A 24836-nucleotide genomic window follows, 5' to 3' on the forward strand; every position below is an offset into this window, starting at 1 on the left:
TACTGCTACTTCCCCTTACCTGCTCCTCTGCTCTTCAGCCTGAGAAGAGGAGAACATGATGGCAAAACCACACACCACCTCTTTGGCCCACTGCAGATACGCAGAGGGTACTCTTGTGTCCTGTCACTGCCTGCCCCGCAACTATCACGGTCCCCCATGATCCTGTCTTCCCCAGTATCATGGGACTTATTGCATGCATCTCTCCAGCTCTCTTCTTTTCAGCCCCAAGCTCCCTTCCCCTCCCTATTCTGTTACTCTTTTCTAGCTGCCAGGCAAGCCTCTGTTGGAGTCAGGGCACCAGGCCTGCCCTCTGTCTCAGTTTACACACAGCTAGCCTATGCTTGCCAGACTAGTTGGAGTCAGGGGACCATGTCCCCCCTGTCAGTCTCAGTCCACTGCCTGACAAGCGTCTGTTTGTGGGCTGTGTTAGAGTCAGGGCACCACAGTCTGCCTGTAGGTCTCAGTTCTTACCTGGTAAACCTCTGCTCAGGTAAGCGCTGGTAAGCACTGAGGTCTTGGTTCACACCCAGTAAGTCACTGCTCGAGGCTTCTGTTGGAATCAGACCATGCCCTTGCTCTCAGGTCACAGTCCACGCCTATCAAGCCTCTGCTCTCAGGCCCAGCAGGGACTGAGCCTGTCTGCCAAACTCAGTTCACATGGGGCAACCACTCTCCTGCTGTGGATGCCATAAGACCTGGGGGTTCTGCACCCCATCCCACTAGACATAGCCTGAACCGAGGGTCAACACTACCACTGGCCAGGCATAGTCATAACCAGGGGACTGCTCCTCCTCTCACTGAGTGCCCCTTTCTTCCCACACCCTCTTTCTTCCCCATTAGTCACAGATTCTGTCCTGATGGTTGGTGGTCCACACTATCCCCAGGTCTCTCAGGACAAGACCAAACACTCTGTGCTCTGCAGGGGGAAGAACTTCAGATCACCATGCGAAGGGGAAAGGGTGGACTGGGAGTTTGGACTTGTGGAGAAAAATATCTGTTCAATTTTATGCCTGATGGGGTAGTGTCTAGGTTCCTAAATGGGATGTCCTTGGAGAAAGAGACCTGGAGTTTAGCAGCTCTCTCCAGCGTGGTAAAATGAGAGGTCTTTTGTTCCCTGCTCATTCACAGATAGCCTGTGGCAGGCCTCCTGCTTGGGGGAGGGATGTCCCATCTCTAGTCAATAGGCTTTGTACCTGTAATTTGTTTTCTTGAATGCTCTTTCTTGGAGTTGCAGCTTGCCAAATTTCTTTCTTGGCTTAGCTCCCGTCTTTGGCTTTGTAGAGCCTGATTCTGTCAAGTTTTTTTCCTCTGTTCAGGAGCCTCTGACAAGGGTTGCTATCAGTTGGCCATCTTCCCAGAATCACCAGATGATTTTGGTCTTTTGGATATACACCCAGTAGAGGAATTGCAGGATCAAATGGCAGATTTACATTTAGATCTGTAAGTGTTCTCCAAACTTCTTCTCAAAAGGAATGTAATAGCTTGCATTCCCATCAGTAGTGCAGAAGTGTTCCCTTTTCTCCACATCCACGCCAACATCTGTAGTTTGGGAATTTTGTGATGTGGGCTACTCTTACTGGTGTTAGATGATATCTCAAAGTGGTTTTGGTTTGCATTTCTCTGATGATTAAAGATGATGAGCTTTTTTTCATGTGTCTGTAGACCATGCACCTGTCTTCTTCAGAGAAGCTTCTGTTCATGTCTCTTGCCCACAATGAAATGGGATCACTTGTTCTTTTCTTATTAATAAGTTTGAGTTCTCTATGGATTCTGGTTATTAGACCTTTGCTGGAAATATAACCTGCAAAAATCCTCTCCCATTCTGAGGGCTGTCTACTTGCTTTACTTAGTGTGCTCTTGGCAGTGCAGAAGTTTTTCAGTTTGATCAAATCCCAGTAATGCATTTTTGATGTTGCTTCAATTGCCTGGGAGGTCCTCCTCATAAAGTATTCTCCCAGGCCAATTTTTTCAAGTGTTTCCCCTGTACTCTCTCCAAGAATTTTCATAGTTTCAAGTCTTAAGTTTAAGTCCTTTAGCCAGCGAGAGTCAATTTTTGTTAGAGGAGAAAGGTGTAGGTCCAGTTTCAGTCTTCTACAAGTCACCAGGCAATTCACCCAACACCATTTGTTAAATAGGGAATCTTTCCCCCAATTTATATTTTTGATGGACTTATCAAAGATCAAATGATGATAAGTGTCTGGGTTCATCTCTTGATTTTCAATTCTGTTCCATACATCTACCTTGCTATTTTTGTGCCAGTATCATGCTGTTTTGATCACTATAGATTTATAGTAGTGTCTGAAATCTGGTAGTGTGATACATCCTAATTTGTTTTTATTTCTGAGTAATGTGTTGGCTATTTGAGTTTTTTTTCTGTTTCCATATACAATGAAGTACTATTTTTTGTCCACATCTTTAAAGTATGACAGAGGTACTCTAATAGGAATTGCATTAAATCTGTAGATTGCTTTAGGTAGTATGGACATTTTAACAATGTTGATTCTTCGCAGCCATGAGCGTAGTATTTTTCCATTTGTTAACATCTTTAGCTATTACTTTTTTTCAAAGTTTCATAGTTTTCTTTAGAGAGATCTTAAACATCCTTTGTTCGATACACTCCCAGATATTTCATCTTCTTTGGCACTATTTAAAGGGAATAGAGTCCTTGATTGTTTTTTCACCTTGAGTGTTGTTGGTATATATAAAGGCTATGGATTTGTGAATATTGATTTTGTATCCTGAGATGCTACTGTATTCCTTGATCACTTTGAGGAGTTTTGTAGTTGAGTCCTTGGGGTTTTCCAGAAATACCATCATAATTTAATATCATCTGTGAAGAGTAACAGTTTGATCTCCTCTGATCCTATTTGGATACCATTGATTGCCTTCTCTATGCCTGATTGTGATGGGTAAGACTTCCATTACAATGTTAAAAAGCAGTGGAGACAATGGGCAACCTTGTCTGGTTCCTGATCTGAGTGGAAATGATTTCAATTTTATTCCATTCAACATGAAATTGGCTGTGGGTTTGCTGTAGATGGCCTCTATCAGTTCAAGAAATGTTCCTTCTATACTTATTTTCTTAAGTGTTCTGATCAAGAAAGGATGCTGGATATTATCAAAAGCTTTTTTCACATGAATTGAAAGAATCAAATGGTCTTTATTTTCTATTTTGTTTATGTGATGCACTATTTTTATAGATTTACATATTTTGAATCAGCCTTTGGACCCTGGGATAAAACCCACTTGGTCATGGTGTATAATTTGTTTGATGTGTTGCTGGATTGTGTTTGCTAGGATCTTATCGAATATTTTTGCATCAATATTCATTAGTGATATTGGTCTATAATTTTCTTTTCTTATTGGGTCTTGTCCTTGTTTGGGGATCAGGGTGATATTTGCTTCATAGAATGTGTTGGGGAATATTCCTTCTTTTTCTGTTTTAGAAAAGGTTAAGTAATATTGGTTCTAGTTCCTGTTTAAGGTTTGGTAGAATTCTGATGTGAAGCCATGTGGTCCTGGACTTTTATTTTTGGGGAGATTTCTTATAATTGATGCTATTTCAGAACTTGATACAGGCTTGTTCAACATTTCCACTTCTTTCTGGCTAAGTCTAGGAAGGTGATGTATTTATAAATATTGGTCTATTTCTTTCAGATTTTCATACTTCCAAGAATAGAGTTTTTTTCAAATATTCATTAAAATTTTTTTGAATTTCTGAGGAGTCTGTCATTATTTGGCTTTTATCATTTCTGATTGATGAAATTAGGGATTTTACTCTTTTGTTTCTGGTTAGGTTGGTCAAAGGTTTATTTATTTTATTGACCTTTTCAAAAAATCAACTTTTTGATTTATTGATCTGTTGTATAATCCTTTTGTTTTCAATTTCATTTAATTCTGCTCTAATTTTAGTTATTTCTTTTCTTCTGCTGGGTTATGGTTGAAATGTTCTTCCTTTTCCAGTTGCTTGAGATGTCCCATCAAGTTTTTGACATCCTCCCTTTCCATTCTTTTGAGGAAGGCTTGCAATGCTATTGATTTCCCTCTTGGGACTGCCTTTGCAGTATCCCAGAGGTTCTGATAATTCATGTCTTCATTATCATTTTGTTCCAAAAATTTGGTAATTTTCTTCTTAATCTGATCTATGACCCAGTTATCATTCAACATGAAGTTATTTAGTTTCCATGTTTTTGTATGAGTATGCGGATTTCTGTTGTTACTGAGTTCAACTTTAATTTCATGATGGTCCGAGAAAATACAAGGAATGATTTATATTCTTTTAAATATGCTGAGGTTAGACTTGTGACTGAAGATGTGATCAATTTTAGAGTATGTTCCACGGGCTGATGAGAAGAATGTGTATTCAGTTTTGTTAAGATGAAATGTTCTGTAGATGTCTGTTAAATCCAAATATTGAATGGTTAAGTTTAAGTCTATATTTTCTTTGCTTAGTTTCTCATTGGAGGCTCTATCCAACACTGCCAAAGGGGTGTTAAAATCTCTGACTATTATGGGGCTGGAGGAAATCAAGGTGATTGTGTCTCATAGAGTATCTCTTATAAATTGAGGTGCATTCTGGTTGGGCGCATAAATGTTAATAATTGAAATCTCATCATGTTGACTATTACCCTTAACAAATATTAAGTGACTTTACTTATCTTTCCTTACTTTTGTTGATTTAAAGCCTATTGTAGGGCGGTACCTGTGGCTCAGTTGGTAAGGCGCCGGCCCCATATACCGAGGGTGGTGGGCTCAAACCTGGCCCTGGCTGAACTGCAACCAAAAAATAGCTGGGTGTTGTGGCGGGCGCCTGTAGTCCCAGCTACTCGGGAGGCTGAGGCAAGAGAATCGCTTAAGCCCAGGAGTTGGAGGTTGCTGTGAGCTGTGTGATGCCATGGCACTCTACCGAGGGCCATAAAGTGAGACTCTGTCTCTACAAAAAAAAAAAAAAAGTCTATTGTATCTGCGAATAAAATTGCAACACCTGCTTTTTTGTGATTTCCATTTGCCTGAAATTAGATGACCATCCCTTCACCCTGAGTCTATGTTTATCTTTTAAGGTAAGATGAGATTCTTTTTTTGCAGTTTTTGGCTGGAGCTGGGTTTGAACCCTCCACCTCTGGTATATGGGGCTGTCGCCCTACTACTTTGAGCCACAGGTGCTGCCCAGATGAGATTCTTGTATGCAGCAGATATCTGGTCTGAGTTTTTGTATCCAGTCAGCTAACCTGTGCCTCTTTAGAGGACAATTTAAGCCATTCTCATTAATTGAGAATATTGATAAGCCTGGTAGTATTTTGGGTATTGAGTTTTTCAAAAGTCCAGTGGACATTTTTAATCCTTTCACCACTGTGGAAGTTGGAGTTTGATCAAAAGTTTCTGTGTGAGTTTACTTTGGTGGTAGAGGATTGTGGTGGTCATTATGGAGGATAGGTCTGAGAATATTCTGGAGAGCTGGGTTAGTTATGGCAAATTTCTTCAACATGTGAACATCATTAAAGTATTTAATTTCTCCATCATAAATGAAACTCAGTGTAGGTGCATACAGGATCCTGGGTTGAAAGTTATTTTGTTTTAGAAGATTAAGTGTCAATGATGACCCTCTTCTAGCTTGAAAGGTTTCAGCAGTGAGATCTGCAGTCATTCTAATATTCTTGCCCTTGTAGGTTATGGTTTTCTTATGTCTTGCTGCTTGCAGAATTTTCTCCTTCATATTAACTTTGGCAAACTCAATTATAATGTGTCTGGGAGATGTTTTATTTGGGTTGAGTTGTGCTGGGGTTCTGAAACTGTCTGCTATCTGAATTTCATAATCTCTTGTTATATTTTGGAAGTTCTCATTGATTATTACTTGCAGTAGAGCATCTGTGCCTTTCGAAGCAACCTTGTTGCCTTCAGGAATTCCTATAATGCAGATTTTAGTTTTCTTCGAATTATCCCAGAGTTCTCTGAGAGAATGATCTGTTTTTCCTTTCCACTTCTCTTCCTCTTTGAGCATTTTGGAGCATTCAAAATCTTTGTCTTTAATGTCAGAGATTCTTTCTTCTGCCTGCTCTAGTCTGTTACTGCGGGATTCTACAATATTTTTCAGATCTTTGAGGGCTGCAAGTTCTTTTCTCAGTGTGTCAAAAATCTTTGGTGATTTTGTCTTCAAATTCATTGAATTCTTGAGAGAACTTTTGAATCACTCCTTGAAATTCTAATTCCATCTTTCCCTCCATTCTGTTGATCTTATTTGCCATCTAAATTCTGAACTCGATTTCTGACATCTCAGCCATTTGTTTATGAATGGGATCATCTGGTGTGTCTGTTTTGTTATTTCTTGGGGGAGTTGATCTACTCTTGATTATTCATGTTGCCAGAGTTTTCCCACTCATTCTGCCCCATGATTATTTTTCATTGTTTGGCTAGATGAGCAGGTAAGGTGAAATTGGATTGGGGGCTCCTGTAGTTGTCATTAACCAGCCCTTTGTGAAGGATTTGGGACTGGTGACTGTAGCTTTTTCCCCTACAGCTTTTCAAAGTATCTGTACAGTATTACAGTCTGAGGCTCTGGGGAACTACATGGTATGGTGGGGGGAGATGTCTCTATCTTATATTCAGCTGGTGTTTTTCCAATCCTTGTGAATCAGTGACCCTGGGTTGAAATCTCAGCTGTGGAGAAATACAAGCAACTAAGACACACCACCCCCATGGGCAACAACTGGGAGAGGAAAATCAACCCTTCTCATTGCCACACAACCAAGGTATCACCCAAGAGGGTCTTTGGGTGATTGGCCCAGGTTCAGAGTTCCAAACCATTTAACAGAGTCAGTACCAGCTCTCAGGTGGGAGAGTTCGAAAGGTCTCCAGCAACTAGATAGCAGAGGTCTACTGGGTGCTCAAATGTGGCTCACTCCAGCACTCAAGGCTGCCCAGTAGCTGAGTTAGACCAGTGGGCTGGAATCTCCACACCTTGCACCTCTTTCATGTCCAGTCACTGGTAACACCTTGGGGCTGTGGTCCTGCTCCCTCCATAAGCAGATGAGCCAGGGCTTCACATCTCCCAGAGTCAAAGTCAGTGCCCCCTCAGCCTGGCTACCACCCTCTGCTACCCACCAGCTGGGGGAGGTGAGACTAGCCTGCCTCAGGTACTCAATGGCAATGAAGAGTGTGCCACCTGAGCTCAGTCCGTACCTGAGGAAAACAAGTCAGCAAATGATTTTCTCCCTCAGCCACTGTGCCTTTGCCCTAACTGCTTTGCTGCACTGGTGTCCCAATAGGGTGAGGTCTGGCTTCCTCTGTCAGTCCTCAGAGTTGGGGAGGTGTTTCTCCTAGATTAGGCTCTGGCAGGATGACTCTACTGTTGCTGAACCTTCATGGGAGATGTCTCTGCCCAGCTCCCAGGAGGCTATCATGGCCAGGGAGGTGGCTGTAGTGGCCACTCCGGGAGTGTGGAGCACATGGCTCCAGCAGCAGGGCAGGGCACATGGGTGTGCATTTCTGGCAGGGCAGGGCACTGGTGGCTCTGACAGGGTGGGGCTCACAGCGAGCAACTCTAGCTGGGCAGGATGTGGGGCTTGCGGGCACGGGCTCTGGCAGGGCAGGACACGTGACAAGCAACTCTGGCTGGGCAGAGTGCATAACTTTGGCTCTGGCAGGGCTGCTTTGGCAGGGTGGGGTGTGGTGCACTCAGTTCTGGCAAGGCAGGGCTCGCAGCTCACAAACCTTCTCCCACAGCTCATTTGCACTTTCGCAGAGCCAAGCCTGACAGCCTCCTTCATTTGTTTGCACTACTGCTGGGCTCACAGTTACAGTGTAGTTTTTCTACCATGGCCCTTGCAGTGCCCGGACCAGGCAATGAACTGCAGACATTCTGGTCTCTGCAGGGGTTAGGCTTCTGGACCATCAGGTGAAGGGGGGAGGGTAGACTGAAAGTTCAAAATGGCAGGGAAACCGTTACTTCAACTTTCATGCCTGGCAAGAGAGTGCTCAGAGTCACAGCAGGGTCCCTCTGGATAAGTAGTCCCCACTTCCTGCAACTCTCTCTCGTGGGGTGAGACAAGAGGTCCTCAGTTCACTGCTCACCTGTAGAAAACTTACAGCGAGCCAAAAAGTAAAAAAAAAAAAACAAACACTCTTAGTGGAGGGGGCAGATACTTTTCCTTTGGGATGAGTTTTGTACCTGAAATTTGCTTTCTTGGAGTCTCAGCTTGCCTCAGCAGAAGTAATGTGCAGTTATCACTCTTCTCTCTCAGCTCGGCTCCCAGTCTTCAGCATTGTTGGGTACTTTCTGGTCATAATTCTTCCCTATGGATGGGAGCTTCTGTCAAAAGCTGGCTCCAGTCGGCCATCTCACCCCTCCTTCCAGTTTGCCAATTTCTACCAAGAAAACCCGCTGTGATTTTGGTTGGGATTGTGTTGAATTTATAGATCAATTTAGGAGTGCAGACTTCTTCAGAATCTTGTGTTTTCTCATTTGTAAACATGATGTATCGCTACATTTATTTAGGTCTTTTTGAATATTGTTCATCAAATTTTGAAGTTTTCAGTGTAGAGTCTTTCACATTTTTGGTTAAGTCTGTACCTATTTCCTATTTCTTTTTCCCTTAAATAAGTATTTATTTTGAAATTGTGGGGTAACATAAGGATGCATATGATTAGAATACATCATTTGCATTTGTAAGGTAACGTTCAAGTTGCACTCATATCCTTTACCAGGACATATATCTGCCATATACCTGCACATTGTACCTGCTAGGTGACAACTTCCCAAACCTCTTTCCCCTCTAACCCCCTTCTTTTTATTTTTTAACCCGAAGACAGAGTCTCAGTATGTCACCCTCAGTAGAGTGCCATGGCCTCACTGCACACAGCATCTTCAAACTCTTGGTTTTAAGCAATTCTGTTGCTTCAGCCTCCCAAGTAGCTGGGACTACAGATGCCCACCACAATGCCTGGTTATTCTTTTGTTGCAGTTGGTTATCTGGCCCAGGCTGGTTTCAAACCCACCACCCTTGGTGTATGTCGCTGGCGCTGTAACCATTGTGCTATGGATGCCGAGCCCCCCTTCTGGAATTTAATTCTCCTGTGGGCCTTAGTTGGCCTGTGGTTATTAATATACTAATTTGAACTTGGAATCAAATACTCTGGATGTTTGATTTTATATTCCTGTGATACTTAGGAGAATGTTCCCTAAAGCCATCTAGGTAAATACAAAAGATGCAAAGTCTCCATCTTTTTTTATGACTGAATAGTATTCCATGGTGTACACATACTGCAGTTTATTAGTCCATTCATGGGTTGATGGGCACTTTGGTTTTTTCCACATCTTTGTGATTGTGAATTGAGCTGCTATAAACATTCTAGTGCAAATGTCCTTATAGTAAAAGTCTTTTTTTTCTTTTGGGTAGATACCTAGTAATGAGTCTGAGGGTCAAATAGAAGGTCTACTTTTAGTTCCTTGAAAATTCTCCATACTTCTTACAATAAAGGCTGCACTAGTTTGAAGTCCCAAACATTTCATATTTCCAATGCTATTTAAATGGTACATTTATTCCAATTTTCAAGTGTTCATTGCGAGTACAAGTTATTTGTGAATGATGTGAAGATTAGAAACACCATCATCCCATGCAGTTGAGAATACATATATAACTTTTGACTCCTCAAACTAGGAATAGCCTACTGTTCATTGAAAGGCTGGCTAATGAGACAAACCGTCTATTAATACACGTTTTGTGTGTATTACATACTGTATTCTTACTCTAAAGTAACCTAGAGAAAGGAAATCAAAGGAAGAGAAAGCACATTTACCATCTGTTAGGGGGAAGTGGGTTACCACAAAGGTCTGTTTTTAAACTCACATTGTAGTACTGGGTACGATTTGTCCCTAAGGCAAAGATCACTGTTACTTTTGCCCGAAAATACACAACCGTGAACTCAGCAAATGCTAATGATTTATTATTGTGCTTATGAGTCAATCATTAGCAGCAGTGTGATTTGTCCTATAAACATGTTCACGCCCTCTTTTGAGCACAAGTTTTGTGCCTGCCCTTCTTCCTCCCGCTGTGTCACTGGAGCTTAGCGTCCAGGCAGCCTGACTGCTCTGGGCTGTGGTTCTGCGATGGCGCCTGCAGGGCTGCCCAGCCTGCTCCCCCTGTGTGCGTGTCTGCTGCTCACACCTGGCCTGGCCGAGGCAGGCAAGCTTCTGGTGGTGCCCATGGATGGGAGCCACTGGTTCACCATGCGGTTGGTGGTGGAGAGACTCATCCAGAAAGGACATGAGGTGGTTGTGGTCATGCCAGAGGTGAGCCGGCAACTGGGACAACTAGCAAATTGTACAACAAAGACCTATAAAACTTCTTACTCCCTGAAGGATTTGGACCGTGAGTTCATGAATTTTGCCAATGATCAATGGGAAAATCGGGGACAAACTTTCTATTCTCTTTTACTGACATCAGTCAGAGGTATTTTTGAGGTTTTTTTTTCACACTGTAGGAGTTTGTTTAGTGACCGAAAATTAGTAGCATTCTTAAGAGAGAGCTCTTTTGATGCTGTGTTTCTGGATCCTTTTGATATGTGTGGCTTAATAGTTGCCAAGTACTTTTCACTCCCCTCTGTGGTCTTCACCAGGGGAGTAATTTGCCATTATCTTGAAGAAGGTGCGCAGAGCCCTGCTCCTCTTTCTTATGTTCCCAGACGTCTCTTAGGTTACCCGGATGCCATGACTTTCAAGGAGAGAATACGGAACTCTCTCTTCCACTTGGAGGAACACTTGTTGTGTCCCTATTTTTTAAAACTCGCCTTAGAAATTGCCTCTGAAATCCTGCAGACACCTGTCACAGTATCTGATCTCTTCAGCCATACATCAGTCTGGTTGCTGAGAAATGACTTTGTTTTGGAATATCCTAGACCCCTGATGCCCAACATGATCTTCATCGGGGGCATCAACTGCCACAAGGGAAAGCCATTATCTGAGGTGAGTTGTCTCTTCTTTAGCAGAAGAAGCATAATCTGGTTTTGGACCTAACCAAAAAAAAAAAAAATTCCTACTGGACTATGAATTGTCATTTACATTCATCAAATTTCAAATTGCTTTCTGGTTTAATGAATTATTTTGTGTTAATGCAGGTAATTGTGAATTAGCAAACTGTGTCATTTGATACACACATACACACAATTTGTATAGATGTACATAATTTCCAAGCTGTACTTTTTTTTTTTTTTGAGACAGAGTCTTGCTCTGTCTTTCCTGGTAGAGTGTACTGGTGTCATTGTAGCTCACAGCAACCTCAGACTCCTGGCTTCAAGTGATCCTCATAGCTGAGACTAAAAGTGCACCACATCTCACAAATTTTCCTATTTTTTGTAGAGATGGGGTCTTGCTCTTGCTCAGGCTGGACTCAAACTCCTGAGTTCAAAAGATTCTCCTGCCTTGGCTTCCCAGAGTGCTAGGATTACCAGTGTGAGCTACTGTTCCTGCATGAAACTACATTTAAAAAACTAGAAATAGGATGTGAATGTGTTGCCTTGGATGGCCTTGAATGTTTCTGGGATGGATCCATCCTTCCAGCTCTGTTTCCTGAGTACCTGAGATTATAGGCTTATGCCACAATTACCAACTACCAGGCTGTACGTTGTTTTTGAGACAGAGTCTTACTTTGTTGCCCTGGGTAGAGTGCTGTGGCATCATAGCTCACAGCAACCTCCAACTCTTGAGATGTAGTGATTCTCTTGCCTCAGCCTCCCAAGTAGCTGGGACTATAGGCACCCACCAGATGCCCCACTATTTTTTAGAGCCGAGGCCTCTCTCTGGCTCACTTTTAACACTATTTATGGAAAAATAATGAGAAACACAGGAAGAAGTGCAGCTTGCCTTTTTTGTTAATCCTGTGCCACCCATACTGAGTAATGTTTTTAGCAGTTTTGTACACATTGTTTTCAGTTTTTGAAATCATTTTGTTTACCCAGATACCTCATGTAAATTATTGTATCTCTTTTATTTAAATATAATCTATTATTAAGTGGGACATGTTGCTCTTTGCCTTACTTTTTTCACCTGCCAATATGTCATAGATAGCTTTACCTGTCAATGCATACAGATACAACAAATTCTGTTAATATCTGTGTAAGTTTTTGGTTGGAATACACAATTGTTTTTTTCAACCAAATGATATTGATAGATATTTAGAAGTTTCCCAAACGTTCTTAAATACTTCCTTTATCGCTGTAGTCTGTAGTCCCACAAGTGGCATTGCTGGGTCAAATGATTTGCAGATATTACCTTTTAACATATTTGATAAATTTCTTTCATTTTATTGAACAATCTCATATTTTGACCAATGGCATCTGAGAGTTCTGGTTTTCCATACCTTCTCCAGCTTCTTTTTTTAAATTAAATTGAATTGTTTTTTTTTAGATTTTGCTACATAAAATTTATTTTATTTTTTATAAAAAAATGTACAACACTGGTACCTACTTCTAAATCAGTTAATTTATGAAACCATTTTCTTTTGTAGAATACACATTGGCATTGAGACAGTTTAAAGAAATGTAATGGCTATCTACAAAAAAATTAGTTTTGATTGTTATACCTCCCATACTTTATGCGTTTGCACACATAAAAGACAATTATATTTTTCAAACATTTTATATTCAGCAATTTTTTAAAAAGTAAGTACCCTGTTTTCCACAGCTATAGTCTTAAAAAGGACTTGAATTAAAGTTTCAAATTAAAAAATTAAGGTACTAAGATAACTGCTGTGTCTTTCAACAGCATTTTCATATAGAAGAATCTGAGTTGGCATGCACACAACTTCTCTTGTTGTCACATACCTGTGTTTAGGGAAAATTATACCCATTTTACAGAAAAATCCCAATAAGAAGCTCAAAACAATGTTAAAAAGACCAGTGAGAATGGCACACAAAAGTCACTTCTTTATAAATAATTAACTGAATTCTTGATCAGGTAGTGCACACAGAGTGATCTGGTCCTCAGGGCTTTGCTCTCTGGAAGAACACCTTTAAGTAATTTTTAAAAACTTTCGCATCAGGTTGCTGAAGCGCTTGACAAAACTCCTGAATTATTTCTGGAGCTACTTGCAAGGAGGGCAGGTATTCTTGTTGAACACACTCTGGGCCCCGTCTGAGATGAATGGTTTTCAGTGTCACTGCACACTCAGATAAAGCCAGCACTGTCTGCGCAGCCTCCAGGTCAAAGGTCTGCTTCAAAGGCGCCAGGAAACATGCGGGCACGATGTGCTTATAAACAAAATCAGCAAATCCCACTGGTCCATCTTTACCTCCCCAGAGTTTACCAACTTTGAGAGGATGATAAAACACGTTTTCTGTGCAATTGGATCTGGATATTCAACTGCTCCTTGGATAACAGTGACCAGCACTCTTTACACATTCTCCGCACCCTGGGTGGCAATGACGGCTCTCATCCCGCTGCCGGTGACTGCAGGAACGCAAAGTAGCTCCGGCGCAGCATCTGCTTCTCCAGCGCCGCGCACTGGTGGTTCTCTGCCGGCCGCAGCAGCACCTCGAAGATGGCGTGCAGCAGGGGCATGAACATCAGCTGCAGGAACCGCGACACCTGCACCTTAAATTTGGCTGTAATCTTGTTGATAAAAGGAATGAACTCCTGGAGGTCTTTCGCTTCACAATCTTTGAGCATGTGTTCTAAGGCAGATGGGATGAATGGAAGAACTTCTTCCTCTAGGCAAATAATCATTCGATGAAGGAAAGTGCGAACTCCACTTCTGAGAATGTCCTTTTTGTAAGGGACAACTGAAGGCTGGCAAGAATGTCTATGAGCAGTCCAGATAAACTTCTGAACAGCCACATTGTTTCACAGTCTGCTTGTTGCTGAAAGCTTTGCTGGTTCGACTGGCAAACCCCACTGCCTGGTTGAGACCGTCTGCTAGAGAGGCCTGCCTTTCTTCATCTCGTGCCAACATCAACTTCTCTAACAGAACTTTAAACTTCTCCATCAGTGGGGCCAGCAGATTCCTCATTAGGGCCTGCTTCCTCTCAGCTGGGTACTCACTGCTGACAATCATAGACAGCCGTCTCATAGACAAATAGCTGGTCATCACTGCTCAGCAAGGACTGGTATCCGTTCTCAGGTGGAGAAAGCTCTAATAAATCTTGTATTCTATTCAAAATATCTTCAATGAAAGGATTCATTTGTTTATTGAGAGATTTGACAAATCTAGAAAACAGGTACGCGGTCCTTCTCCGGACTTTTGCACTGGGGTGCCGCAGACCTCTGTGATCTAAGAAAGCCATTAGTACACATGGAATGTGTTGAGGTTCGACTGTGAAAAACTTCTCGTATCTAACAACCGTTTCAAAGAACTCTAATGTCACAGACGTGTGCTGATACGAACTGACTCCTGACGTTACCAAAGTTCGCATCATATCCTGCAAAGCACTAGCTTTGGAAACGTCCCCTGAGAAATGAGCACCGTGAGACACGGGAAGAGCTTCAGCCAACATATACAGCAATCTTATGGCCACTTCCACGTCCATGAACTGCGTGGTCTGCCAGTTCTGCAGTGTAGAGCTAAACACTCTGCCAACGGACACCAGCAGCAGCTCCGGGGAGACCTGAGCCAGCCTGTCCTGCAACAGCTTCAGTTGTTTTCTGTATTCTACAAACATGGCTTCATTTTCACCCTCATTTTCAAAGTTACATTTTTCATCATAAGTCAATTTTTTCATAACAGCCACCATGATTGCCTCTACATTAGCTTTCTGCTGATCCGAGAGCACCGTAAGCTGTTTCGAAATATGAAGATAATTGTAACAAAACCCAATAATGTTGGAAGAGATGTCATCATCCTCATGGATCAGGAGCTGCAGCATCAGCTTTTGTTTCAGTCTCTTGCAGTGCCTCTTGAGCATTCTTGATATCCCCATTCTTAATTTAGTCCAGCTAACTATCAGCGACTGTCCCATGCCATTTACCAGCTTAGAAAATCTGGCCAGGAAGTAGACATGTTCTTCCTGGTCAATGCTGAAAAATCCAGCAGACTGTAACACTTGACACAAAGATTCTACTAGTTTCATTTTATCAACAGGGTCCATTCCTTTATTTACAATTTCAAATAAAACAGTCGCATGCTTCTTCCTGGAGAACTTCTATTGACATATGACCTAGCAGCATATTTATAATGCTAATTAGGCTATCAGAGACAAGTCTATCCATGAGACATAAGCCCCAACTACTTCAAGGCACTGACATGTCACTTCTGAATTAGTATACTGATAATTTTGTAGTATTTGGTACCACGATTCCACTAGATTTGGAATGCATTGTTCTCTCATGGTATCTTTTATGAGAGTATTCATTCCTACGAGCCTCCTCTGATGTGTGCACGACGTCATGGTCCACGAGCTCTGAGTCGATGGCCATGAGGACTCGGAGGTACAGATCTACTCCTCTCGGATTTAGGTCCGCTACTGAGAGAACGTCAAAAAAAAACTTGGGCCATTTTGTGAGATATTCTGTAACAAAAAGCAAGGCGAAGACTTGGGCTGCTTTATTTCATATAAAGGTCTTCTCTGGTTGGGGATTCAGCATCTGCGCTTGAAGCCAAGGTATGAGCGTCTCCCTAATTAGCTGTTGCTGAACAGTGGTTAGTTCTGAGTATTTGTATTTAACTTGATGTTCTAGTACTTGAAAGCAGAAAAATTTTATGTGATCATCACTGTATGTCCTCTGGGCTAGAGCTTCTGCACACAGCTGCCAAGCATCTGGGGAAATCTTCAACTGTTCATAATAGGCCAGGGCCCTTTGTCCAAAATCTGAATCAGCATTTGGATTTAGCCCTAAAAGAGCCTGTTCATCCATCCTCACTGCTATACTTGGAGTTTCCCGGTTATAATAGGCGTGCCCTCTGATCCCACAGAAGAATCCACAAACATCTTCCTATCGCTCCATGCCGCCTGCCCGCCTGCACTCCCGAGGGTTCTTGTCGCTGTAGTCCTCGGCCTCGGCCGCAGCGCCCACGCAGGAGATGGAGGGGCCGGGGCCACGCGCCTCCAGCTGCTCTGCGTCCCCTGGCACCTTCTCCTGAGTGGCGCCGGGCGGGTAGGCTACCGAGCAGGCAGGCCCTTCTCCAGCTTCTAATGTTGTCACACATTAAAATGTGGTTGATTTTCAGGGCAAAAACCAAATTGTGTGTAACTGTTTGAATTTTTACTTCTCATTTTCATAGAAATATAGGTTATTTGCACTTCTTCTGTGAACGACATGTTGACGCTCTTCAATCATTCTTATGGGTCTATTTGTCTTTTTATAATTTATTGCTTAAGGCTCGTGAGTATTAAGGATATTAACACATGGCTTTTTATGTGTTCCACGAACATTTTTCTTCTAGCTGTTCATATTTTGTTACATAGGACTTTCATGTTTTGGTAGTCACATTGGTTAACTTTTTCCTTAATGGTTTCTGGATGTTTTTTTTTTTTTAGTTGGCTCAGGTTCATAGAGGGTACAAAGAATTAGGTTTGCATCTGTTAGGTAAAGTCTTATACTTGTGTCCCACCCCCTAAGAGGTGTGCCGTACACCTTAAACCCCCATCCCTCTCACTCCTCCCCTCTCCCCACTCCCTCATTCCCTCACCGCTCACCTTGAATTGATTTGAATTTTCCTCTTGTATGGGTGTGTAAGAGATTGTCTACTGCCTTCACGTTAGAATTGAGTACATTGGATTCTTGCTTCTCCTTTCTTGTGATGCTTTACTGAGAAGAATGTGTTCCAGCTCCATCCAGGTTAATATAAAAGATGTAAAGTCTCCATCTTTTTTAATGGCTGAATAGTATTGCATGGTATACATATACCACAGCTTGTTAATCCATTCCTGGGTTGGTGGGCTTTTAGGTTGTTTCCACATTTTGGCAATTGTAAATTGAGCTGTGATAAACAGTCCAGTGCAAATGTCCTGTTTTCTGGATTTCAACTAGTTTAGGTCTTTGCAAACCTGATATGTATTTCTATCTCTATCTATATATCTGTATCTCTCTATATATATATTTCTCCCTATATATAAACATTTTCTCCATATTATGTTTTAATGTTTTCTTTTTTTAATTATTAAATCATAGCTGTGTACATTAATGTGATCATGTGGCACCATGCACTGGTTTTATAGACCATTCGACACATTTTCATCACACTGGTTAACATAGCCTTCCTGGCGTTTTCTTAGTTATTGTGTTAGGACATTTACATTATACCTTTACTAAGTTTCACATATACCCTTGTAAGATGCACCGCAGGTGTAATCCCACCAGTCACCCTCCCTCCATCCACATCCCCCCTCCCAATCCTCCCTTTCCCCCTTCACCCTATTCTTAGGTTATAACTGGGTTATAGATTTCATGTGAAAGCCCTAAATTAGTTTCATAGTAGGGCTGAGTACATTGGATACTTTTTCTTCCATTCCTGAGATACTTTGCTAAGAAGAATATGTTCCAGCCCCATCCATGTAAACATGAAAGAGGTAAAGTCTCCATCTTTCTTTAAGGCTGCATAGTATTCCATGGTATACATGTACCACAATTTGCTAGTCCATTCGTGGGTCGATGGGCACTTGGGCTTCTTCCATGACTTAGCAATTATGAATTGGGCTGCAATAAACATTCTGGTACAGATGTCTTTGTTATATTGTGACTTTTGGTTTTCTGGGTATAAACCTAGTAAAGGAATTATAGGATTGAATGGCAGGTCTATTTTTAGGTCTCTTCAGTATTCTCCAAACGTCCTTCCAGAAGGAACATATTAGTGGGCATTCCCACCAGCAGTGTAGAAGTGTGCCCTTTCCTCCACATCCATGCCAACATTTCTGGATCTGGGATTAAGCTGTTCACATTAATGGGGAATATTGATAAGTCTGGTAAAATGTTTAGTATCGAATTTTTTGAAAGTCCAGTGGACATTTTTAATCCTTTCACCACTGTGGAAGTTGGAGTTTGATCGAAAGTTCCTGAGTGAGTTTACTTTTGTGTTAGAGAATCGGGCTGGTCGTTATGGAGGATAGGTCTGAGAATATCCTGGAGAGCTGGTTTGGTTATGGCAAATTTCTGCAACATATGAATGTCATTAAAGTATTTAATTTCTCCATCATAAATGAAACTCAGTTTAGCTGGATACAGGATCCGGGGTTGAAAGTTATTTTGCTTCAGGAGATTAAAAGTCAATGACCACCCTCTTCTGGCTTGAAAAGTTTCAGCAGAGAGATCTGCAGTCATTCTAATACTCTTCCCTTCATACGTAATGGCTTTCTTTCGTCTTGCTGCTTTGACAATTTTCTCCTTCATATTAACTTTAGTGAAGTTAATTATGATATGCCTGGGGGATGTCTTATTTGGATTGAGTCATGCTGGGGTTCTGAACCTGTCTGGTATCTGAATTTCAGAATCTCTTGGCATGTCTGGAAAATTCTCTTTCATAATTTCATGGAGAAGGGCCTCTGTGCATTGCAAGGCCACTTCATCACTTTCAGGGATTCCAATGAGGTGGATATTAGCTTTCTTTGGATTATCCCAGAGCTCTCTGAGAGAATGATCCATTTGCTCTCCATTTCTCTTCTTCTTTGAGAGTTTGGGAGCATTCAAAGGCTTTGTCTTCAATGTCAGAAATCCTTTCTTCTGCTTGCCTACTCTGTTACTGAGGAATTCTACTTTATTTTTCAGATCTTTGAGGCCTGCAAATTCTTGCTTTAGTGAGTCAAAATCTTTGGTGGTTTTGTCTTAGAATTCATTAAATTCTTGAGACAACTTTTGAATTTCTCCTTGAATTTCTAATCCCCACTTTTGAATTGCTGCTCGAATTTCTAATTCTAAATTTTCCTCCATTTCATTAATCTTGTTTGCAATCCAAATTCTGAATTCGATTTCTGACATCTTGGCCAGCTGTTTATGAATGGGATCTTCAGTTACATCTGCCATATCTTTCCTTGGGGAGGTTGATCTATTCTGGTTATTCATGTTACCAGAGCTTTTCCGCTGATTCCGCCCCATGATTGTTTTACACCATTTGATTTTTCACCTGGAGATTTGTTGAGGACTCATACAGTGTTATGGCATGAGAAACTGGGGACCTGTTTGGTGTGGTGGGGCTAAGTGGTTCTGTCTTGTATTCAGCTGGTCTCTGTTTGACCCTAGTGAAACAGTTACTCTGGGTTGAAGTCTCAGCTGTGGAGAAATACCAGCAATTATGTCACCCCACCCCCTACAGGCAACAATTAGAAAAGGAAAATCAAACCTTCCTCCAACCACACACCCAGGGCACCACCTGAATAGTCCTCAGGCGTTTGGCTAAGTTCAAAAAGTCCAAATCAATTGTCTCAGTCAGCACCTGTCTCAGGTGGGAGAGTTTAAAAGGTCTCTGGCAACTGGATCGCAGGGGTCTGGTGACTACACTGATATGGCTTGCTCCAGTGCTCTGTGGAGTCAGGAGGACCCACCCAGCAAATAGATCAGTCTGGGAAGGTTGATGCCTCCTTCCCCACCTTGCACCTCTGTCACACCCGGTCACTGATAGCCAGTTGCCTGTAGTGAACAGATACTCCAGGGGTTTACACCTGCCTGAATCACAAGGAATTCTATTTATGCTCAGCCAGGCTGCTGTGCTCTGCCTCTATCTAGCAGAGGGAGGTGAGGTTTGACAACCTCGGGTGCTTGATGGAAGCTGGGGCGTGTTTACTCAGTTCCAACCATGCCCCTGATTGATGTTACTGACAGAACAGAACAGAACAACTTTGCGGGAATTTTTTCTGCTAGATTCCCCTGCAGAAAAGAAGCTGTTTTAAGTTCCCAGAGCCTGTGCTTCAGGCACTGTCTTTGCTCTTGCAGGTTTGTATTCAGTTCAGCTGTCAGTTCTAGCCTCCCATGTTCCTTTGTCTATACGCTGATATCCCGTGAGGGCTGGGTGCGTCTTAGGCTCAGTAAAGCAGTCCTCTGGGTCAGCGCCACCCTAGAACTTCCCGGCTCTCTGCATGTGTTTCTAGTCCCCACGCTCTACCCAGGCCAGTACCACCTCAGGCAAACCCTTTACTCACAGGGCCTGCGTTTCCATCCCAGATCTGTTTCATGGTGGTTGCCACCTGAGTAGATGACCGGCCTCCTCTGGTTGCCCAGGGAGACAGGAGGTGTGGATTTGGAATATCTGGGAGTGAGCCCTATTATTGCCAAAAGGCGGCTGCTGCTCTGCACTTGGGGCACTGCCGCTCCGGTGTGGTTCCCTCTCAGCTGACCGTCCTCTCCTCACTCCTGTGCCACAGAGTCAACACTGACCAGCTGCAGTTTAGGCCATGTCCACACCCCTCGAGAAATCACCCAAGAATCTGGACTCTTGGGGGACAGGCCTCCAGAACTCAGAGTGAGAGTGGAGAGGAGTGCTGGGAACTCAGAGTTGCAGGTAGAGAATATATACAGTTTTATGCCTGGCAGGAGAACACTGTGGCACCCTAGTAGAAGAGGTAGGTCCAGTTTTTAGTGGGTCTCTCCTGTGAAGTGTAGTGGGAGAACCTTTGAACTCTGCTCGTTTGTTTGTGGGGCCATTCTTTGGGGGAGGGGACTCCCGTCCACTTGTTGATGGATTTTGTACCTTTTGTTTGTATCCTTGGGGTCACAGCTCACCTCAGGGGGGTTGATGTGCATTCTTCAACCTTCTCTCTTGGTGCAGCTCTAATCCTCCAGGTTACTTGCTAAATTTCTGTCCTTTAACTCTCCTTCTGGACAGGAGCCTCTGTGGAAAGCTGGCTTCAGTCAGCCATCTTGTCTCCGCCCACTGTTTTAATGTTTTCTTTTCTTTTTTTTTTATTAAATCATAGCATTGATATGATCATGGGGCATCATTCACTAGCTTTACAGACCCTTTACCAAGTTTCACATATAGCCTTGTAAGATGCACCGCTGGTGTAATCCCACCAATCCACTTCCCTCTACCCACCTCCCCCCTCCCTCCCCTCCCTTTCCCTCTTCCCCCTATTCTTAGGTTGACTGGGTTATAGTGTTTTCAATTCCTCTAACAGTGATAGTATTATTTTTTCCCCATGAGAACTGTAATCTACACAAAAAATGGTCTATTTCTTTTCTCAATGGACAGTCCCTTGTCTTGATGCCATTTAATAAAAAATTTATCCATTATTCATTGAATTAAAATGCATCTGTGTCATATTTTAAATTTATACATCTATTTACATGTGCTTCTGGACTCTAAGTTAATTATATTTATGTGTCTTACCATATTTTGATTATACTAGTATTTTAGTAAGTCTTAGCATCTGGCATGGTAAGCCCTATACCCAATTTTTCCCACTAAATGTTCTTGGTTATCCTCATTATTTTCCTTCACAAAATTTAAAATTGTTTTGTCTAACAATTTCCAAAACTAAAAACAAACCTTTAGGACTCTGTTATTTTTATATGAAATATGTTTATTAATTTGCAAGTGATTGGCATCTTTTGCACTTAAGTTTTCCTATGGAGAAGTATGTATTCCTTTTTATTTATCCAGATCTTGTTTTATGTCTATCTAGGAAATTTGGCACTTTATATAAGTATTTTATCTCTTACTAGAATTTATTCTTAGGCATTTATTATTTATAAAACTATTGTTTGTAGGGCAGTTTTCCCATTTCTATTTTTTTTGTTGTTGAATTCAAACCACTTTAATTATTTTCCCCATTCAAGAAACAAAACTGACTTTTTGTTCAAATAGAGACAATTTTAAATTACTTTGAGATTAAGAGTTTATGTGAAGAGTGGATGTTACGTTTAGCACTTGAACTATTCTTTTAACTATTTATTTTTTTAATTAAATCATAACTGTGTACATTAATGCATTTATGGGGTATAATGTATTGACAACTAAAACATAGTTTTGGCTCTTTTTATTTTATTTGGGATGGACTATGCATTTTTATCTACCATTTTGTCTTCCTCCAAGATTCAGTAAATGTTGTAACAGAGTCATATTCCCTCAGGCATTTGCAAATGTTTGGTGAGTGATTTTTAGCCAACTGGTGGGAAAGTGGGATAATGCTCATTCTATGACAAAAAGCAGGATAACTACAGTTTTAGGTCTTTCAAAATTAGTCATGACTTTTTGCCAAGAGCAGGCAAGAAGATGCCAGTTATTGTAGAGCAGTGGTTCTCAGCATTCCTGGAGCCACAATGTATTTTCATTGTTAAAAGGGGGTAGAGAACCGTTGTTGTAGAGTAAGAGGCTGAGGTCGTCTAAAGTCTCCTCCCCTTTACCCTCCATCAACTACATCACCAAGCACCACCCAGGGTTTGCCTGCTACCTGCCCTTCAGCCAAGTGTAGGGCCCTACAACTTCTTGGGTTACCCTGGGAGGTTTAGAAATACAAAATCTATACATAGCATTATAATTTTATATTACTTATTATACAGAGATGTCTATACAACATGAAACATATTGAACAATATATAGTTTATATATTTTTGATTATATCTATAAAATCTATAAATCAAATAATTTTATGTACCTATTAAGGGAGAAATACATTTGGTTGTTATATATTAATTTATATGTTTATAATTATAATTATAAATCAAGGTGAATTCTCAAAGAGGAATTGAGATTTCAAAGAAGACTGTTTGACAGAGAGCCTTGGATACAACACAACTATAAAAGTAAATTTGCATAGAAAGACTCTTGGACACTGTACATCTCTCCTTCCTCACTTCAGGTGGGAACCCCGTGTCTTGGAAAAGCACAGGGTGTTGTGCCTGCTAGAGAGCAAGAGTCATCATCTGAACCTCATTTGTCTGATGAGGAGGGAACGTTGTTTAGTGATAGAGTAACAGAGTCATATTCTGTGTGTGTTTGTGCATCTGTGTCTGAGTGTACAGTGTCTATTCTCTCTGTGTGCATGTTTGTTTGAGTGTGTGCATGTGCCCATGTTTGTGTGTGGTATGTCAGATCTAATGTAAATGATTTTCCTGAAGGTGGCAAGTAACAGTATACCACTGAGCTACTCAGGCAAATTACATCCAGTGAATAATTAAATACTCTGGCAAGCATGGTAGACCATAATTCCAAAGAACATTGAATTAGTTGTAGTGGGAAAACAATCAGTTTCAGCCTTTTTCAGCATTAGGTGAATTCCAGCAGAATTAATGACTGGATCCAGCTACAAGGAGTTCGGGTTCAGTCTACACAATTTGGGGTAGCTGGAGCTCTGGAGCACTGAAGGTGGGATGTAGTCACACAGCAATAAGAGATGTGTGCTTTTCTCACCTCTCTCAGGTTCTGCTTCCAATTTACATTCAAATTTAGATGCTAACTGAGTAAGTCAAAGTCATCCCATCAAAATTATTTATTTCTATTTTTTGTTATCAAAGTTTTCAATGTTATATGAAGGAGAGACTATAATGTGATGTATGCCCATAGATCCACCCTTAGGTTAAATAGTTTTTAGTATTTTGCTGTACTGATTCATTCACCCCATATTTTCTTTCTTTTGTTTTTTATTATTTTTTTCCCTCCTGTCACTCTCCCCCTTCCCCATATTCTTAGGTTATAATTGGGTTATAGCTTTCATATGAAGGCCATAAATTAGTTTCATAGTAGGGCTGAGTATATTGGATACTTTTTCTTCCATTCTTGAGATACTTTACTAAGAAGAATATGTTGCAGCTCTATCCATGTAAACATGAAAGAGGTAAAGTCTTCATCTTTTTTTTTTTTTTTTTTTTTTACATATTTTTTTTTTTTTGTAGAGACAGAGTCTCACTGTACCGCCCTCGGATAGAGTGCCGTGGCATCACACGGCTCACAGCAACCTCTAACTCTTGGGCTTACGCGATTCTCTTGCCTCAGCCTCCCGAGCAGCTGGGACTACAGGCGCCCGCCACAACGCCCGGCTATTTTTTTGTTGCAGTTTGGTCGGGGCTGGGTTTGAACCCACCACCCTCGGCATATGGAGCCAGCGCCCTACTCACTGAGCCTCTTCATCTTTTTTTAAGGCTTCATAATATTCCATTGTGTACATACTACAATTTATTAATCCATTCGTGGATCGATGGGCACTTGGGTTTCTTCCATGACTTAGCAATTATGAATTGGGCTGCAATAAACATTCTGGTACAAATATCTTTGTTATAATGTGATTTTTGTGTTTCTGGGTATACACCTAGTAGGGTGTAGAGGAATTATAGGATTGAATGGCAGGTCTAGTTTTAGATCTCTAAGTGTTCTCCAAACATCATTCCAAAAGGAATGTATCAGTATGCATTCCCACCAGCAGGGTAGAATTGTTCCCTTTCCTCCACATCCATGCCAACATCTCTGGTCCTCAGATTTTGTGATATGGGCTAATCTTACTGGAATTAGATGATATCTCAAAGTAGTTTTGATTTGCATTTCTCTGATGATTAAGAATGATGAGCATTTTTCATATGTCTGTAGGCCGTGCACCTGTCTTCTTCAGAGAAGTTTGTCTTCAAGTCCCTTGCCCACCCTGAGATGGGATCACTTGTTCTTTTATTGCTAATATGTTTGAGTTCTGTGTGGATTTCTGGTTATTAAACCTTTGTTGGAGACATAACCTGCAAATATCTTCTCCCATTCTGAGGGCTATCTGCTTGCTTTACTTACTATGTTCTTGGCTGTGCAGAAGCTTTTTAGTTTGATCAGGTCCCAGTAGTGTATTTTTGATGCTACTTCAATTGCCCATGGGGTCCTCCTCATAAAGTATTCGTCCAGACCAATTTCTTCAAGAGCTTTTCCTGCACTTTCTTCTAGTATTTTTATAGTTTCATGTCTTACGTTTAAATATTTAATTAAGTGAGAGTCTATCTTAGTCAGTGCTGA

The 24836-nt window shown here is 41.5% G+C and overlaps 1 protein-coding gene and 1 pseudogene across 5 annotated transcripts in view; one reads left to right on the plus strand and one right to left on the minus strand.

The window, feature by feature from the left end:
- The window catches only part of LOC128590125 (UDP-glucuronosyltransferase 1A1), a 264050-nt gene that overhangs the window by 63028 nt on the left and 176186 nt on the right, over nt 1-24836 (plus strand). Inside the window, exon 1 of one of the 5 annotated variants that reach the window (XM_053597298.1) lies at nt 10011-10957. The exons of 3 other annotated variants lie outside the window; for them this stretch is intronic. In XM_053597298.1, coding sequence (XP_053453273.1) covers nt 10103-10957 — 855 coding nt within the window. In that variant the 5' untranslated portion in view covers nt 10011-10102. Of the gene's footprint in view, nt 1-10010; nt 10958-24836 lie in introns of those variants that run through there. One more of the 5 variants, XM_053597300.1, reaches the window with a different exon arrangement.
- Nucleotides 12384-17002, minus strand: LOC128590126 (exportin-T-like; annotated as a pseudogene).

Source organism: Nycticebus coucang, chromosome 7 (assembly GCF_027406575.1).
Source record: "Nycticebus coucang isolate mNycCou1 chromosome 7, mNycCou1.pri, whole genome shotgun sequence".
In the NCBI taxonomy this organism is placed as follows: Eukaryota; Metazoa; Chordata; class Mammalia; order Primates; family Lorisidae; genus Nycticebus; species Nycticebus coucang.